Genomic DNA, 18,966 nt, shown 5'->3' on the forward strand with positions numbered 1-18,966 from the left:
CACATTTATCATGTATTAAATTTCCATATGTAATGAGATATGTCCATACACTATATTTATTGGGGAAGTTTTTTATGTCTACTCAGTATTCATTACATTAATAAGGGGAAATTTAAAATATGTTTTATCATTGAATTACTCATCTAGATAAAATTTGGAATAAGTATGTTAAATTCCTCTATAAAAATTCTCTGTAAACATAGTTGGAATTTCAGTGAATTTTTTCTGTAAGACTTTGTGGTTCTATTTATAAAATCAATGTGTCTGTTTATCTATTCAGATATCATGTTTCACACTTTTCTTTAAATAGGTCTTGGATGTTTCTTGTGTACCCCTTGTTAAATTTAGGTATTGTTCCTTTTGTGAAGGAATTATTTTTGCTATAATTTTTATTTGGTTATCTTTGGTATATAGTAACACAAGAATGTTTAATTGCTTGTCTTGCATCAAACCACATTCCCAATCAGTTATTAAGGTTGAATTGACTTTTTGGTTCTTTTAGTATATATAATCAAATTATCTGCAAATCATGTTTGTCACCTCTCAGTATTTATTCCTTTAATACTTCCTATTGTCCAGTGAGTAAGACCCTCCCAAAATGTTGAAAAATAACTGTTAAAATATACTTGACTGTTATTTTTGTCCCTATTGATCACTCTGTTATTGTGGCTTAGTCCTAAAACCATGGAAATGGAAACGCTGTGTGGGCTTGTCTCCCAGAAGTGGATGTGAAAGATAGAGAGAACTGTGTAAAAGTTTAATCTCTGCAAGCAGTTTTTGAGGAAGAAAGGAAAATAATTGCAAAATACAGAAATAATGAGCAGGGCTCACAGGAACAAGTTTGAGAATTTCTATAAGCCTTTGTCTTATCAACTGTATAACAGAGAGAATTATAACTACCTCATATTGACTTCAAGAGGATTTTTTTCAGGGAACACACACACAAAAAATCAATAATGACTGGCCACCAGGAGAATGCCTAATACAAAATAATTATGTTATTATTATAAAGACCCTGTGCAAAAAAAGAAAAAAGGAAAAGAATATGGAGGACACATTAGAGGATAGTTTAAGGGTGTTACTGAGTACAGCTACTAATAAAGCAGTTATTTTTATTGTGTATCAGCACCCTTTATGTGTTGAAAATAAATGACAGGAGAATTTGGGTGAGGGACAGGGTCACAGACTACTATATTTTCCTTTAGCCTAATTTCCCATTGCTACTCAGAATGCTTCATTGGGATCATTTTGCTAATATAATTTTAAAAATCAGCCTTCATAAATGTTATCAGTTTGCATATAAAAACTTAATTGGTTTAAAGCAAATCATTTTGTTTGCTTCTCAAACCTACACAAAAGGAAGAATGCACTGTAATGAGCACTGTAGACATAGCTAAGGACTCTTAATCATTAGGTGGTCTAGTCAAGGCTTGGTCATGTAGCACACTCAGGATGATTTCTCCCCTGAGGGTGCTCTTAAAAGATTCAAAGGGAGAAAATATCAGAAGTGGTTTTCAATTGTCAGCGCTACTGAGCAAAAGGAAAATGCAGGTTTTTTTCATATGGAAGCTATTAAGAGACAAAAATCAGTAGTTCCATTTTGAATTCTAATTAATAAAATACATAAGTTACTCGCAGTTTTTAAATTACTCATCAATATGTGTTCCTTTTCTTGTTGCTGACCTATAAACAGGAATAAAACCTTCATGGGAGAAGAGAACCAAACCTATGTGAATGAATTTGTCTTCCTGGGCCTTTCACAGGATCCAGAGACACAAGTTCTGCTTTTCTTCGTTTTCCTGATTATCTACTTGCTCACTGTTCTGGGAAACCTGATGATCATTGTACTCATTCATATAGACTCCAGACTCCACACACCTATGTACTTTTTCCTTAGAAACTTGTCCTTTGCTGGTCTCTGTTTTTCTACTGCCACTGTCCCTCAGGTGCTAATCCACCTCCTGGTGAAGAGGAAAACCATTTCCTTTGCTGGATGCTCAACACAGATTGTTGTCTTACTGCTGGTTGGAGGTACAGAGTGTGCACTGCTGGCAGTGATGTCCTGTGACGAGTACGTGACTGTCTGCAAGCCCCTGCACTACTCCACCATCATGACACATTGGGTATGTGTCCAGCTGGCCATAGGGTCCTGGGCCAGTGGAGTGTTTGTATCTCTGGTGGACACCACATTCACATTGAGCCTACCCTACCGAGGAAGCAATATCATTAACCATTTTTTCTGTGAACCTCCTGCCCTCCTGAAGCTGGCTTCAGCAGACACTTACAGCACAGAAATAGCCATCTTTGCAATGGATGTGGTAATCCTCCTGGCTCCTGGCTCCCCCATCCTTGTCTCATACTAGAATATTATCTCCACAGTGATCTGGATGCAGTCCAGGGAGGGGAGGCTGAAGGTCTTCTCTACCTGTGCGTCCCATGTCATTGTCGTTGTTCTCTTCTATGGCTCAGCAATATTTGCCTACATGAGGCCAAACTCCAAGATAATGAATGAAAGGGATAAAATGATTTCTGTGTTCTACTCAGCAGTGACACCCATGCTGAACCCCATCATTTATAGTTTAAGGAACAAGGGTGTCAAAGGGGCTTTCAGGAGAATAACTGTAAAATAAATAGATGACCATTTTAGGGATTTGGAAAGAAGTTATTTTCTTGTAATTTTTTTCCATTTTCATCCCATTCCTCCACTTTTTTCTTTTTTCTCTTTTCCTACATCTTTTCTCAGATCAATTCAACAAATTGCCTATTCAAAGCAAGGCACCTTGGTAGACACAGGAAATAAATTAAAAAGAAGAAAAGAAAATGCAAAGGAAGGAAAAAAGAGAGGAGGGGAGAGAATGAGGAAGGAAGGCAGGAAGGCAGGAAGGCAGGAAGGCAGGAAGGCAGGAAGGAAGGAAGGAAGGAAGGAAGGAAGGAAGGAAGGAAGGAAGGAAGGAAGGAAGGAAGGAAGGAAGGAAGGAAGGAAGGGAAGGAAGGAAGGGGAGCAAACAGTCACTTCTCTTCTGGCCCATACAAGCTAATAAGGAAGTTAAAACAAGTAGGAATATGACTATATGTCAATACCAAAGTACTAATAAATAATAATTATAACTATTACAAACATGAGAACATATCCTGGCAAATGGAATCATTTCCTTCTTTCTTGCATCCATTTACCAAACATCATTTGAACACATATTATATATCCTAGGTACATTTATGAAGCTGGGGATATACACATGAAAAACAAAGCTTCAGGGTGTCATATTTCTAACATGACCTTGGATTCTAAATTTAACAATATCTGAAACTGAAAAGAGAGCACATTTGAAGAGTAACAAATGGTAGAATTTTTCTAAGAGTACATGTAAAGTTAGAAAAGTAGTGAGCTATAACGCTGAAAAGTAAGACAAAGGGTCCAAACTGAGAAGTGCCTTGAGTTCAATACTAAAGAATTCCCAGCACGTAATTCTGAGAAAGCTGAAGATTAGAGGATTTGTGAGATGGTGATGAAAACTGAAGATAAAGGTAAGACAAAGGAAGTCTGGGGCACTTTTTATGCCTTAGAAACTATAGGACAGGCATTTGAATTTCATAATGTAGGCTGTAGTTTTGCATAACATGACCCACAATGGTGCCTAGATTGCTTGTTAAAAATGTTTCTCAGCAAAGGGTAGGGTGGGGCAGTTTATCTCAGGAATTTCCATTTATAACAGGTTCAAGGTGATTCTTAATACACTAAAAAACGTATGTTGCTTTTTAGGTAATAAGATAACTTTTAATATAAATTAAGGATGTAATTATTTGCTTAAGTTTGAATCTTCCATAGATTGTAAGCTCCATGGCAAAGAATGGTAAAGGATGTGGCTGTTTTGCTGATCTCTATATTACTACTGTAATAAAGTGTACAACCATTGTTGCTGCTCAAGAAATAGACTTTTGAATTAATGAATAAAACTGCAGTTTAGGAAAGAGATATGGACTAGAGAAATAAATTTGGATGTTAAATAAATGCAAATGCAACTTGACACACCTAAAGATGTATGCAAATTTTAAACAGAAAACCAAATGTATGGGTGCTTTCATTAAAATGCAAGTGCCCGGTCCTACAGCAGATCATAAGAGTGATGAAAATGGACACTGTCTCTCTCTTATATACATATATATGTGTATACACATATACACATGGGTTATTATGTGTATATAATGTGTATATAAACATATATATAATTATACATATATGTGTATATGGATACACATATGTATATGTGTATAGACATATATGAGAGATGTGTGTGTTTATATATATATATATCTCCATGTGTGTGTATATATACACATGCATACACACGAATATATATGTATAATTATTAAAAGATCCCAATTTAAATCTGTAATGCAATCCTGGATGAGACGTGACGATGCAGAAAGATAATGGGAAAGAACTACTTGAGAGGCTGAGTTGGGAGGATTGCTTGAGTCCAGAAGTCCAGGAGTCCAGGGGTTTGAGGCTTTAGTAGGCAATATTTTACTACTGCACTGCAGCCTGGATGACAGAGCAAAACCCCACCACAAAAAAAAAAAAAAAAAAAAATAGAAAGAATCCAGGACACAAACCTGGAGTTACCAACATTTCTGGGGAAGTGAAAAGTAGCTAATCAAGCCTGGAGCAGCAAGAGTCAGAAATTCAGGAGGAGAAGCCAAATAAAGGCATGTCAGGAGTGACAAGAAAAGAGACCTTTTAGAAAAGATTTCTGAATGTTTCGAGAGTTTTATGTATTGATAAAAGGCTACTAAATTTGTCAATTATGTCATTACTGACCTTGGCAAAAATGATTGCAACAGAATATGCCATGAGATTTTTAATTTCATACACTGAATTTATAGGTTATTTATCAAAAGATTAACATTCTGAAATAAAAATATTGAATATTTTTAATTAGGAGCATAGCATTGTCCTCTACTTCCTCAGCAAAGAGATACACACACACACACACTCATGCTCATAATTTTCACATTGTTATTATAGATATTATGCCACAGGTATTCCTAGATTTTATGGAGATAAACGATGACAAACACAAAGCATAATTCATGCTCTCAAGGAGCTTTCATTTTGGAGGGTGAAGTCAGAGAGCAATCAAGTAAACTAATATAAAAAAAGAAAGTTTAATATAATGGTAAGTGCAATTAAGACAATAAAACAAAGTGTGCCATAATGCCTTTTGGTCTGGGTGCATGTTACTTACATTGGTAACTTCTTTGAGAAGTTAACATTTAAGATGAGAACTAAATGCTGGGAAGTACTAAGACAAGCTTTAACAGAGATCATAGGCTAGGAGAATAGCTGCTAATTGGCCCTAAAGCAAGAGCAATCTTGGACTGTATGATGGACAACAAAAAGGTCAATGGGTTGAGATTAGAGTGAGTGTCAGGGAACAGAGTTTCAGACGTGGGCTGAAAGATAGGCAGAAACTAGATAATGGGCATCTGTGGAAAAATAGCTTGATCTGATTTATATTTATGAAGGTCATTCTGTGTAAGAGGGGAAAAAATGATTACCTTGGGGCAAGAGTGTAAAAAGAAGGACCTATTAGGAATGTGTCGTAGAGCAACAGTAAACAGGTTATGTTGACTTGGACTGAGACACTTGTAAGGGAAACCAAGAGAAATACACATATGTGGAATCTATTGTATACATGAAGCCAATAGGATTTACTTGTTTATGTGGTAAGGCAAAGAGAGAAAACAATGTTTATATTTAAGCTTTCAGTTTGGTCACGTGGGTGGATGGTGCTGCTATTGATTTAGGTGGAACAAATTGAGGGAAGAACAGATTAGCAGGGGGATGAATCAAAATTATACTTTAGATTAAGTTTAAAATTCCTATTAGACATGAGAAGTAGTTAAACATATGAATCTGTGGATTATACAAATAGTGAGGTCTTTGGGACTCAAAAGCATATGGACAGAACTTAAATCTATGTAAGTGGATGAAATTACTCAGAAACAGATTCTTGATTGAGAAGACAGGGAAGTCCATATTAGTATCATCTGAATGTGGAAACATTCAGAAAGGAAAAGGAATCCAATAAGGCAAAAAAAGTTAGGGATTAAAGAAGTAAGTCAGGGTTGTGTGGTGTCTGGAAGTCAAAAGAAGAAAAAATTCCCAACAGAAGGATGTGGTCAATTACATCAATGTTGCTGAAAGGTTGATGGAGGAGAATATGGAGGTGAACATTTTACTTAGCACATTAATGATAACTTTGACAAAGAACAGGTCCATAGAAAGAGACCATAGATTGATTGAAAGTGGGTTAAGATGTGAATAGAAGATCAGCAGAGGAGAAAATGGGCATAAACATTCCCTTTGTATTTCTTTCCCTGTGAAGAGAAGCCAAAAATAATGCTACAGTTACTAAGGGGGATTGGAGTCATGGAAAGCCTTCTTACTTTTTTAATTTATTAATTACTTTTTGAGACAGAATCTCACTCTGCTGCCCAGGACGGAGTGCAGTGATGCGATCTCAGCTCACTGCAGTCTCCCCCTCCCGAGTTCAAGCAGTTATAATGAGGGAAAACAGGAAGTGTACGTGAAGGCACAGATGTGTGGAAGATTTGAAGAGGGCTTTGTAGCCAACTGCTTCTCTTCCAGTGAAGTGTGAGGCAAGGCATCAGCTTAGAAGGATGGTGTAGAATGGTCATTTTAAAACTGACTGAGACTAGGTTCCGGAAGTATAGTCATGCACCATGTTCAGGAAGGCAAGGCTGAGTATTGTAAAAATGCTCAAACTGCAAATTAATTTATCAGTTAAGTATATTCGCAATCAAATTACCAGTGAGCTATTAAGACGTGAATGATAGAATCAAATGTCTTCCAGAGGAGTAAAGAAGAGAAAGAAGCTAGAACTGAAGAGTTAGCCAAAATATAGCTTATTAGAACATGTCTGATGAAGGTAGTAAAATAAGAGAAAATGAAAGGATTACTTTAAAATATTACTAGAAAAATTGTAGCTTTGACAAAAGTTGAAACGTCACCATTTTCACATGTAAAGATAAATTTGACATTTATTGTTAAACATAAATTGCAGAGTGTGTGACAAAACATATAAAATATATAAATTGTTACCTAAATTGAACTGTATGATGGACAGCAAAGACATCGATGAGAATAGAAAATTATATCCTAACAGTAAAAATCACTGGGAAAAAAAACATAGAATAAAAGATATACTTCACTATACAAATATTTTAAATATTTCTCTGTCTAAAAATCTCTGCCATGCAGATATTAGAAGCCAAATAACAAATTGAAAAGAAGTTATTACCACAAATATAACAAAGTCTCCATGTCCCTAACCTGTAAAAAAACTTCAACAAATCAGTAAGAAAAATGTGAACAAGTTACTTAAGCAAATTTAAATAGGCAAATTTTATACCTTATCAGTTAGTGAAGACTATTTATATGTAAAATTTAACATGAAAAACTATGTAGTGGGTTAAGTACACTTACATGCTGCTGGTAAGAATACAAAATATTTAACATTTTAGAAAACCAATTTGTCTTTTCATATCAAGGGTATTAAACAGATTTTTAACCTTGGTTTGGGTAATTTCACTTATAGGAATTTTCTATTGAAAAAAAGGTCACACATCCAAGAGACTGACATTACTGATTTCACACACACATACACACACAGAGACACACACAAACACACACACGACAATGTTAAAGGTAAAACAATGATAAAATAGCTAATAATGTTACAAAACACCCATATGATATAACGTTATACCATCACTCAACAGTATTTCCAGGGCCATTTATTCTGTAGGCATTAGATTTATTAAACACTTATTACATGACACATACTGATTACAAATATAAAGATCCCTTATATTTATATTTATTAACTTGTTTAATCCTCACAACACTACAAAGTAGGTCTTATTGTTAATGTCAATTTCCACTTTGCAAACTTGCAGACTTACAGACTTGGGCACAAACAGGCTAAGTCATATGCTAAAAATTACAGAAATAAGTGGGGTGTATTCAATTCTAACTTCTGTACGCTGATAACTGAACCTAGACTCTTTGCAGTGCTGTATACTGCCACTATATAATATAGGTAAAATAACTATATGCTAGTAGGTTAAAAAAATCTGTTTTACACAGACACATCAACTCATAAAATGCATGTCTGTATTAAAATGGAAGGAAATTCATATAAATATGTGTAGGAATTCTCTCTACTCAGCCTTGCCTTCCAAACGTGATATACTACTATACTTTCTGAACCTAGTCTCAGTTACTGTTTTAAATTACTATAGGAATTGACTTAAAAAGTGTTTGCGAATCTTCAAACAGCAATATCCTCCAAAAGAGTGTCATTTAATTGGCCATATTATTTTATATTATTTTTAATCTTCAAAATGCAACTCACAGCTTTTGTTCACATCTTTTGTTTTCAGTATTCTCAGACTTATAAACTAATAATAGTGCAGCATAATTAAGCTGGTGTGAAAATGCATTGTGTTGTCCTCCCCTTCTTTAGCGCAAACACACAGACACACTGACTTAAATGTCCACACCCATTATGCATCTGAACACTGAAATGGTTTGAATGTTACAAGATAGCCTTGGATAATTGGAAAAATCACTATTTTGCTTCTTTTTTTTTTGATTAGCAAGAAATAAGCAGAGTTGTTTATTGTGAACCTTGCTTATGGACTACCTTCACCTCCTATTTTCTTCACTTTATTAATAATTGAATTTTAGGAACTATAAGGTATCTCCATGTCAAAAACCAACAAGCAAAAGCAAACAAGCAAAGACATTCGTTGGAGTGTTTCATACGGCTGAAGTTTAGAAAGGAAAAAAAAAGACCAAGTACAATGCAAATACAAGCAAACTACTACTAGTCGGGGCATTAGACAAGAAGTCTATATAGCCTTTTAATAAGGTCAGTTGGTCTAAATTTTTGCAAATCTCAAGACATCTCCCCTTTTGATGTTTGGGTTTTGCTTAGGCCACCCACTTGAAACTTTCCTTTCTCTGATCCAATATAAACTTCCAAGGTTAACGGTCATGTCCCAAGGTGGGAACCCATTTAACTAAGTACCTTCCTGGGAAAATAAAGGGTAAATTTTAAATAGAACAAAGAGTAATTTTAGATAGTGTAAATCATGCCCTACAAATTACTTCATGGAGAGAAGATTTAAAGATAATTTGACAAATCCACTTTTCTGTTACATGCTATACTCTGCACTGTATTGGTTTTACCATTAATTTTTGATTCAAAGCATGAATCTTCTGACTCTCAGGAGAAGGAATTTTGGAAGCTAGCCATGAGCTTTCCCTAGAGCGTGGAGTGTGCCGGCAGCATGTATTTTCCCAGGACCCTCCTCAAGGCCCCCATGACCTCCTTATTCTTCAGGCTGTAGATGAGGGGATCCAGGGCTGGAGTGACAATTGTGTAGAAAACAGAGATGATGTTGTCTTGTTTGGGGCTGTGGAAGGAACTGGGCAAGACATACGTGAATGTGGCAGCTCCATAGAACATCCCAAACACAGTCAGGCGGGAAGAGCAGGTGACAAGCGCTTTCTTCCTCCCCTCATTTGATGGCATATGGAGCACAGTGAGTAAAATTTGTGTATAGGAGGCCAATATAGCAGCACGAGAGGGAATCAGGAAGGTCACACCCATCACATATACCATGAGCTCATATCTAGCGGTATCAGCACAGGCCAATTTCGACAAGGGTGGAAATTTGCAGAGATGTCTGATCTCCTCGGCCTTGCAGAAGGGATAGTGCATGGTGTACACGGTATATACTAGGGCACTTAGGGATGCCAGGATCCAGGATGTGGCCACCATGACCCAGCAGACTCTTGGGCTCATGAGATTCATGTATTTCAGAGGATGACAAACGGCCACAAACCTGTCATAGGCCATGAAGGCCAGTAGGAGGTCTTCAGCGCCACCCATTGTCAGTGCCAGGAACATCTGAAGGGCACAGCCTCGAAAGGAGATGGTGTTTTCTCTGCACAGAAAGTCCGCGAGGGCCTTGGGAGTGACAACAGATGTGAACAGGAGGTCCATGAGAGAGAGCTGCCCAAGCAGGAAGTACATGGGCACATGGAGCCCAGCTTCCATGGTGATAGCCAGGAGCAGCAGGCCATTGCTGGTCAGGGCCAACATGTACAGGACTGTAACTGTAGCACAGAGTAGTTCAGGAGACCCACTGTCATTCAGAATCCCTACCAAGATGAAGCCACTTCCCAAGGTGGAGTTCTGGAGCTCCATGCTGCGGTTTCTTTCATCACCTAGAACAAGATGGATATCCACGAATTTTTGCTAAGATTAACTCTAGTTTTGTAATATCAGAGGCTCCTTAGGACATGAATCCACTGAGATGATACCCTTTCCGCTGATAACTGATTTTGCCTCTTGATTTCTGAATGTCTGACTTCTCATTGTATTTTGATAAAAGTTCCATCTAAATGGAGAACAGACATCACAGTAGTAACTAAACATTAAGACGTCACACATAAAATCTTATTTAGGACATTAAACCTGAACATGTATCTTTCCAAAAACAATACATTATCTTTCCAAAAACAATAAATTACCTTTCCCCTAAGATTAAAGAAATATTCTGCTGCACACATCCTTGATTATCTTTGTACCTATCCAGTTAGTTTTCATCATAGACTTGTTTTGATATGAAATTCCAAACAGGTACAGAGACTGGATTTCAAGAAAGCTCTTACACTTCTTTCTCCATAGAACTTAGAGCCACATTTGTTTGCAGTACTCAAGGCGGTAGATGAAAGCCTCATTAGTAGGCTAAAACTTGTCCACCTTAGTTACCTCTCTTGATCAGCCACACATTCTACAGAAGCTTGAGAGAGAAGGGATGAGGGACTGAGACAAGAGAATGTCGTGTTTGGGAAAATGTTGCATTTAGAGCTAAATACTTTAGGGTCAATGCAAACGTGTTTATTTAAAACAGGTTACATTAAGATGTGAGCTTGGAAAGGCTCCAAAATATAACATATGAGGTCCTTCCTAGGAAGATCAGAATGTTTGTGTTTGGGAGAAATGGTGAAAGGGAACAAGAGAGCATCTGTTATATGCTGTAATTATGCTCAATAATTCTATCCCCTCTCCTGCCTTTGACCAGATGTTCACTCTCCCTCCTGCAGGGACAGAACATTTAAACTGGATGGAAGGACCACAGGGATAGGGAGGAACTCCTTTTCCAGAAAGCAGCTGTTGACGTCGTGGTACCCAAACCCACGGAGAAGCCAAGGAGAAGGACAAGGGCCTAAGATTGACAGGAGTCTGTGTACATCGTGAAACTTGATAGATAAAGCCAACTCTGAACACGCAGTTAAAGACTTTGAAGTGAAGCATCCTTCTGTAAATCATTTCCCCATATTATGGCATCTGTGTTTTCATATTTCACTGGTTTCCACTGGCCTCTTATGGGGCCATTAGTACCTTAATGGTTAAAAGGTATAAGAACATGAAATGGATATATCATCACTTTTTAGATGGCCCTTTAGGATATTCATCATCTGATAGATGCAAAAATGTGTTATCAGGAGCCAGCAGAGCACACAGGGTCTAAAGACAAGTATTGCAATTTCCACCAGGAAGCAGATACCCATGCCTGGGCTGTAGCATGGTCCTCACTGGTTCTCTTTTCAGGTTCAGAAAATTAAGAATAGACAAATTGGAACAAGCTATGAAACCCAAACATTATACTAGGGAATCTGGCAGAACGGGTAGTTTACATTCTTAGGGTACGCTTTGAACTCCGTTTTTCCTACTCAGCTTACCTAGAGACACACCATTCCCTGAAAAAAATACAAAGTCCTTACCTCAGGCGGTGAGAAGCCTAGCTGTGCGACCACTCAGATTTTCCTAGGGATTGTTTGAAGTTCAAGGATGTTCCAGTCGAAATGGGCAGAAAGGATACAGCTTTCTTCAGCAGTGTTCAGATGGTTTAATTTTGCAAAGTTGGGTTAAGTGTCTGAAAAGTCCGAGTGAGATCAGATATCAGGGCCCTTCTATTCCTTCCACTTATCTGCAGGTCTACCCTAGAGATAGCAGTGGATGCAGACAGACAGCTAATACAGAATTTGGGTAGTTTCCTACATAAGAAGATTACTTTCCTGTTCTCACACCTGTGAAACACTAGTAGAAACTACTTTTATACAGGTTCCCAGGAAGAGAGCCCCTCTAGCCCTAGAGCAGTTACCAGACTGAGTTCTTGGGTTCAGATACTCAGACTTTCCTTCATTCTTGCTAGGGTCAGGGAGCAAAGATAAAAGCTGCAGCATCCTGGAGGAAGTAGATATTGAGTCAATATTGAAAGAGCTGCCCAAAGGATATTCTATCGTCCCCTGCCTTACTTTCCCTGGAGCCAAAGGTGGGCCAGAGCCTTATCCTGAGAGAGGCTGCCCTGTCTTCTGATCCATGATCTCTTCCCTCTCTTGTACCCCTATGTTCCAAGGGACTTATCCTCTCAACTCAAATGGCTTCCCTGGAAATGCTGGCCCAGGATCAGGATGACAATTAATCCTCATGGGTGTGTTTCCTCGCCTGGTATTCCTGTATTCTTCTTTCACTAAATAAGCACCTAGGCTCTATGTTTCTATTCCACAAGGGAGGCACTGATGGCTCATTTCTAAATTAACTAAATAGAGCAGGACACAAAGACTCCTTATGTGGCCAGCCCTCTGTCCCAGAATATAAGGTGGGTTTCCTTACTTATGTGGCATGCTGCTTCCTTCTTTATGGTTCTTTTACCCTGGACCATTTCCTATTCAATATGACTGCTCCCTGAGGAGTCTGTAAATGTGAGGTCTTCCCCTCATTGACCTTTGGCAATCCAGTATGGCTTACATATCTTGGTGTTACCGTGTTCTGCCACCAGTGATATTAAAGAGTAAGCAGACAGTTTTCCAAGTATTGCGCACGAAAACAAAAAGGAATTCATACAGTACTGAACTTGTAGAGTATCAATATCAATGAAAGCAATTTATATTCTCCCAAAAATAAAAGACAGATTACCCACTAAGTAAAGACAACTAGATAATAGCGGACTATCAATAGCAGCAATAGGACAAGGGAGAAATATATTAAAAAGTGCTGAGAAAATGTAACTGCACACCTAGAATTCCAGGCATGGCTGAGCCATCATTAATGAATTAGGACAAATTAAAAATGACATTGAAAAGTATTTATCCCCAAACACTCCCAATAAAATAATTTCAGCAAGGAGAAAAGTGGCACCTAGAAAATGTATACAAGGAGAAATAATGAACTTAGAAATTGATTCAATAAGTGAATAGGCAAGTTTAATTCGTGAAAAATAAAATGTTTATATTTTTTAAAGAGTCAAACTAAAATTCTTCACAAAATCACAACATGAGTGGAATTTTCCTGTGGGTACTTGAAGTCTGTAGAAGCAGAATATTAAAAGCTTCCTACTCATTTATTTAACACTATAATTTCCTTTTTTCATTATTTATTAAAGTGCAATCTACATACAGTAAAATTCACCTTTTTTAGTATACAGTTTTGCAAGTTTTGATAAATGTATGTAGTCATGAGACCACCACCAAAATCAAGACACAGAAGTTTCATCAGCCACAAGAATTCTCAGGTGCCTGTTTGTATTCCTCCCCTCCCCCTCCCAAGCCCCTGCCAACTGTCTGATCTGTTTACTGTCACTATTATTTTGTCTTCTCCAAAATGTCATACAAATGACATCAAAGGTTTTGATTCTAGTTTCATTCACTTAGAATAATATGTTTGAGATTCATCCATATTCTTGTATCTACGTACTAGCAGTCCTTTCCCATTTAATACTGAATAGTATACAATTGTATGGATCTATCATCGTTTGTTTATCCATTCACCAGTTGAAGGATATTTCTGTTGTTTCCTATTTTGTTGATTATGAAAAAGCCATTATAAACTTTCATGTACAGGTTTTGACACGAACATAAATTGTCTATTCACTTGGGAAAATACCTCAGAGTAAAACTGATTGGTTATATGGTAAGTGTATGTTTAGGTTTATAAAACTTTGCCAGACTTTTCCATATTGACTGAACCATTTTGCATTCCCAATTTTATTTCCATTTTGCATTCTTTTAAGCTGTATAGGATAGGCTTTCTAAATTTTAACTCAAAATGAATGAAATATTGCCTGAGGCCTTACATTTCAAATTTTCCCAATTAACATGCAAAGAAAAAAGAAGAGTTTTGTAAAGGAAACAGGATTATTCATGCAGATAAAGAAGGAGGTACAATTCCAAACAGGAGGTCATCTAAGAAAACACATATATGTATATATGCTTAGAGTTGGAGACTGAAAACATTATCACAATTAAGTGCTGTCTACATGGTAACATTGAAAATGTTCTTACAAAATTGCTTGAAATTTTTTTGAGATATGTAAATTATAAACATTTATTTTATTTACTATGGAATACAGCTTTTAATCTCTAAGCCCTTTTATACTCATTTGTCATCATAGGTAATGATATGAAAATTCCCACTTAACAGTTTATAAAACATGAAAAAAATTTTCTTTGTCAGACATGTGAGTCATAAACCTTGAGCCATAAAGTCTTTGTGTCAAAATATAATTTTTGGAAAGCTACAAATATGATGCCCACAAAAATAAAATGATATATATGTTAACTTAATAAGAAAGTTTGCAAGATAGTAAATCTGATTCATAAGGCATTTGAAGAATAGTTAATGTTAGAACACGTCTACCTTGTTGAAATATATAAGATTACAAGAAATCTTCATGCTGTTGATATGATGTATCACCTTGTTTGATGTGTATGCTGAACCATCCTTTTATCTCTGGGCCACCTTAACCATTTTTAAGGTGTACAGTTCAACAGCATTAAGTACACTCATTGTTGTGTTGCCATCACCAACATCCACCTTCAGAATTTTTTTTTTTTTTTTTTGAGATGCAGTCTCACTCTGTCATCCAGACTAGAGTGCAATGGCATGGTCTCAGCTCACTGCAACTTCCGCCTTGTGGGTTCAACCGATTCTCCCACCTCAGCCTCCCAAGTAGCTGGGACTACAAGTGCATGCCACCACACCCGGCTAATTTTTTTAATATATTTTTTGTAGAAACGGGGTTTCACTATGTTGACCAGGCTGGTCTCAAACTCCTGACCTCATGGCCCACCCGCCTCAGCCTCCCAAAGTGCTGGGATTACAGGTGTGAGCCACCACACCCAGCCTGCTGTTTTTCGTAACAAGAAAAACTGTGGTATGAACAAATTTTAGCAGACCGAGTCAAACATTAAGTTTTGGATTAAAAGTGAAACGCTTACTAGCCATCCGGGCAGAAAGGTCACATCAGCAATTAGCTAAATGAGTTTGTGCTTCAGAGGAAGTCGTGTCCTTGGGAACTGATATGCATTTAAACCTATGGGATGATGAAATTGCCAGAGAATATTGAACGAGAAGAAAAGGAGGCTTGCAATGGAGCCACAAGCCGCTTCAATACTTAGACGTCACGTTGAAGAGAAAAAGTTGACCAAGTAAAGACTGAATCCAGTGGGGTACTTAGAAAACCTATTGGTTGCAGTGGCCTGAGAGTAAAAAATGATGCTCCCAAAAGGAGAAAAAGATCCAATTGTGTCAAATGTAGCTGAATGTGTGAGCAGGATGAAGATAAAGAAGTGATACTGAGTTGGTATAGGAACATTATTGCCGACTCTGACAAGCACAATTGTGGTAATGTGGGACTGAGAGCAGAGAAGCCTGATTACAGTGACATTAGCCATGGATGGTAGAAAAGGATGTGAAAACTTTGGGTATAGACACATCTTTCAAAATGATTTGCTCTGAGAATTGGGGGAACTGCAAGGGAAATGTAATTTCGAGAGAAGACTTCCCTAAGATAGAAGATACTGGAGCATGTGTGTAACCTATAGTAATTTTCCAGTAGACTGATGATGTAGAAGAGAATCAGGTAATTGCAAGACCAATTTCTTTGGCTATTAAGATAATAAGATATGAAGAGTATTAGTGGAGGATTTGGCCTCTTATAGGCATTTTCAAAGACCAAAAGTTATGTGAAGATGTATGGTAAATTGGTAGTGGAAAATGAGGAAGTCCTGTATGATTGCTTCTAGTTTTCCAGTGATGTATGAGGCAATTTCAGAAGCTGAGAGTGAAGGTATAAAATGGTATTTTTAGAGAATAAGAAAGAGGTTGTATTAGGGCTGCGCAAGATACTATGTTCTTGGTGCAGAAGACTGAATATTGCAAAGAGCCAACATTCCCATATTAATTTATGAGTTAAATATAACCACAACGAATATAATAATGGAATTTTTTGACATTTGGCAGATGAATTAAAAGCTTATCAGAAATAACAGATAATAAAACATACTAAAAGGTCAGTGAGGAGAAACAGAAAAGGAGAGCCTTGAGAGACTACTGGAACTAGAGAGCTAGCTCAGAAAAACTCTTTATTATTATATGTATAAGAAGTCAGTATATGGTCAAGCAATTACAATAAATAATAATGCATTTTTAAGGTTACTAAAAATGCTAACAGGAAAATCTTTGAAAACATAATAAAGTCTCAACATACATAATACACCTAAATAATTTGGAGATGAAATAAAAAGTTAAATATCATTAACAAAATTATTAAGCATATGTAAAAGAAAGATATGTAAGTATTTTCTAAAATAAGAATGGAAATTTTAAGAGTAAAATTCCCTGAAAATTATAAAGAATAATATGGATTTTTATAACTACATAAATATTGTGATACTTCCCTGTCTAACAAATCCTACCATGTAGCTAAATTTAAAAACCGAAAAACAATTGCCACATACATAAGTGTTAAATTGCTTGTGACTTTCATCTATAAAGATCTGTACAACATCATTATAAAAAACAAAATAATGTAAATTAAAACATCTATTTTATTTCCTTGAAGTATTTAATAAATTAGCAATGATAAGACAGAATTAGAAATAACGTAGTAAGGCAGGCATTCTCACATAATGCTAGCCAGAAAACAAAGCGTTTCTAACTTTCTGAAAACCAATTTGGCTCTTTGTAACAAGAATTTTAAACAGAGTCTTGATCTTTATCACAGTAATTTCACTTTTAGAAATTTGATCTAAGATAAAATTAGACTTTCATATAAGAATATTTGGAGGAGTAAAACTAAATATCAGCAAATGCCTATGTATACACTAGAGAACTCATGTGATAAAATATTATATAGTCACTAAAATGAAGTTTTTCCTAGACACACACAACCTATCAAGACTAAAACATTTAACAAAGAACTAATGCCAATCTTTCTCGAAACCTTTCAAAAAAAATTAAAAGGAGAGTATACTTCCCAGCTCGTTTTACAAGACCAGTATTACTCTGATACCAACACCAGAGAAGAACAATATAAGAAAATAAAATTACAGGCCAATATCTCTGATAAGCATAGATGCAAAACTCCTCAACAAAATACCAGAAAACAAAATTCAACAGCCTATTGAAAGGATCATTCACCATGATCAACTGTGATTTAGCCCAGTGATGCAAGGATGGCTTAACATATGCAAATAAATAATATAATACACCACATTTATAGGATAGAGGACAAAACTGTATGATCATCTTGATAAAGGCAGAAAAGACATTTTATAAAATTCAACATCTTTTCATGAGAAAAACTCAACAAATTACACATTGAAAGAATGTACCTCAACATAATAAAGGCCATATATTACAAGCCCACATCTGACATCATACTTAGTGGAGAAAAGTTGAAAGCTTTCCTCCAGTATCAGGAACAAGACAAGCATGTCCACTCTTGCCATTTGTATTCAACATAGTACTGGAAGTCCTGACCAGGGCAATAAGGCAAAAGAAAGAAATAGGCATGCACATTTGAAAGAAAAAGGTGAATTTTCTCTATTTGTAAATCACCTTTTATATAAAAAACCCAAAATACTAAAAAAACTGTTAAAACTAAAAGACAAATTCAGTAAGATTGCAAGATACGAAATCAATGTATAAAAAGCAGTTGCATTTCTTTTTTTTCTTTTTCTTTTATTTTTTTATTTTTTATTATTATTATACTTTAAGTTCTAGGGTACATGTGCATAACGTGCAGGCTGTCTCTTATACACATCTAGATGTGTATAAGAGACAGCTTCTGCATAGCAAAAGAAACTCCCATCAGAGTGAACAGGCAACCTACAGAATGGGAGAAAATTTTTGCAATCTACTCATCTGACAAAGGGCTAATATCCAGAACCTACAAAGCAGTTGCATTTCTATAGACTAAAAGTGAACTATCTGAAAAGGAAATTAAGAAAATAATACCATCCACAATAGCCACAACATAAAATAATAAATTAAAGATAAAATAAATGATAAAGAGATTAAAGATAGCCACAAAATAAAATAATAAAACTAATTAAAATACTTAAAAATAAATTTAACCAAAGATGTGAAAGATATGTATACTGAAACTATAAAACATTGATGAAAGAAATTGAAGGAGATACAGAAAATGGAAATATATCCCATGTTCATAAATTGGAAAAGTTAATATTGTTAAAATATCCATACTACCAAAAGCCATCTATAGATTCAATTCAATCCTTATAAAAATTTCAATGACATTATACACAGAAATATAAAAAACAATTATAAAATTCATATGGAATCACAAAAGACCCCAACTAACAGAAGCAATCTTGAGCAAAAAGAACGAAGCCAGAGGCATCACATTACCTAATTTCAAAATATGCTTGCAAAACTATAGTAATGAAAACAGGATGATAGCATTAAAACATACACATTCATCAATGGAATAGAATGAAATAGAGACCTATAAACCAATCCATACAGCTTTGGTCAATTGATTTTTGACAAAGGTGCC

General features: G+C 36.1%; 2 protein-coding genes across 2 annotated transcripts; one reads left to right on the plus strand and one right to left on the minus strand.

The window, feature by feature from the left end:
* Positions 1-1,706: 1,706 nt before the first annotated feature.
* On the plus strand, positions 1,707-2,630 carry LOC105533356 (olfactory receptor 2D3-like). Its single transcript, XM_011971783.1, is given in 1 exon segment — positions 1,707-2,630. A coding segment is annotated over 1 exon segment (924 nt).
* Positions 2,631-9,336: 6,706 nt separating this feature from the next.
* On the minus strand, positions 9,337-10,319 carry LOC105533357 (olfactory receptor 2AG1). The gene has a single exon (XM_011971785.1). It carries the CDS (start codon positions 10,302-10,304, stop codon positions 9,357-9,359), a length of 948 nt encoding a protein of 315 aa, XP_011827175.1. The 5' UTR covers positions 10,305-10,319; the 3' UTR covers positions 9,337-9,356.
* Positions 10,320-18,966: the final 8,647 nt, after the last annotated feature.

The sequence above is a fragment of the Mandrillus leucophaeus genome, unplaced genomic scaffold, assembly GCF_000951045.1.
Source record: "Mandrillus leucophaeus isolate KB7577 unplaced genomic scaffold, Mleu.le_1.0 Scaffold1246, whole genome shotgun sequence".
In the NCBI taxonomy this organism is placed as follows: Eukaryota; Metazoa; Chordata; class Mammalia; order Primates; family Cercopithecidae; genus Mandrillus; species Mandrillus leucophaeus.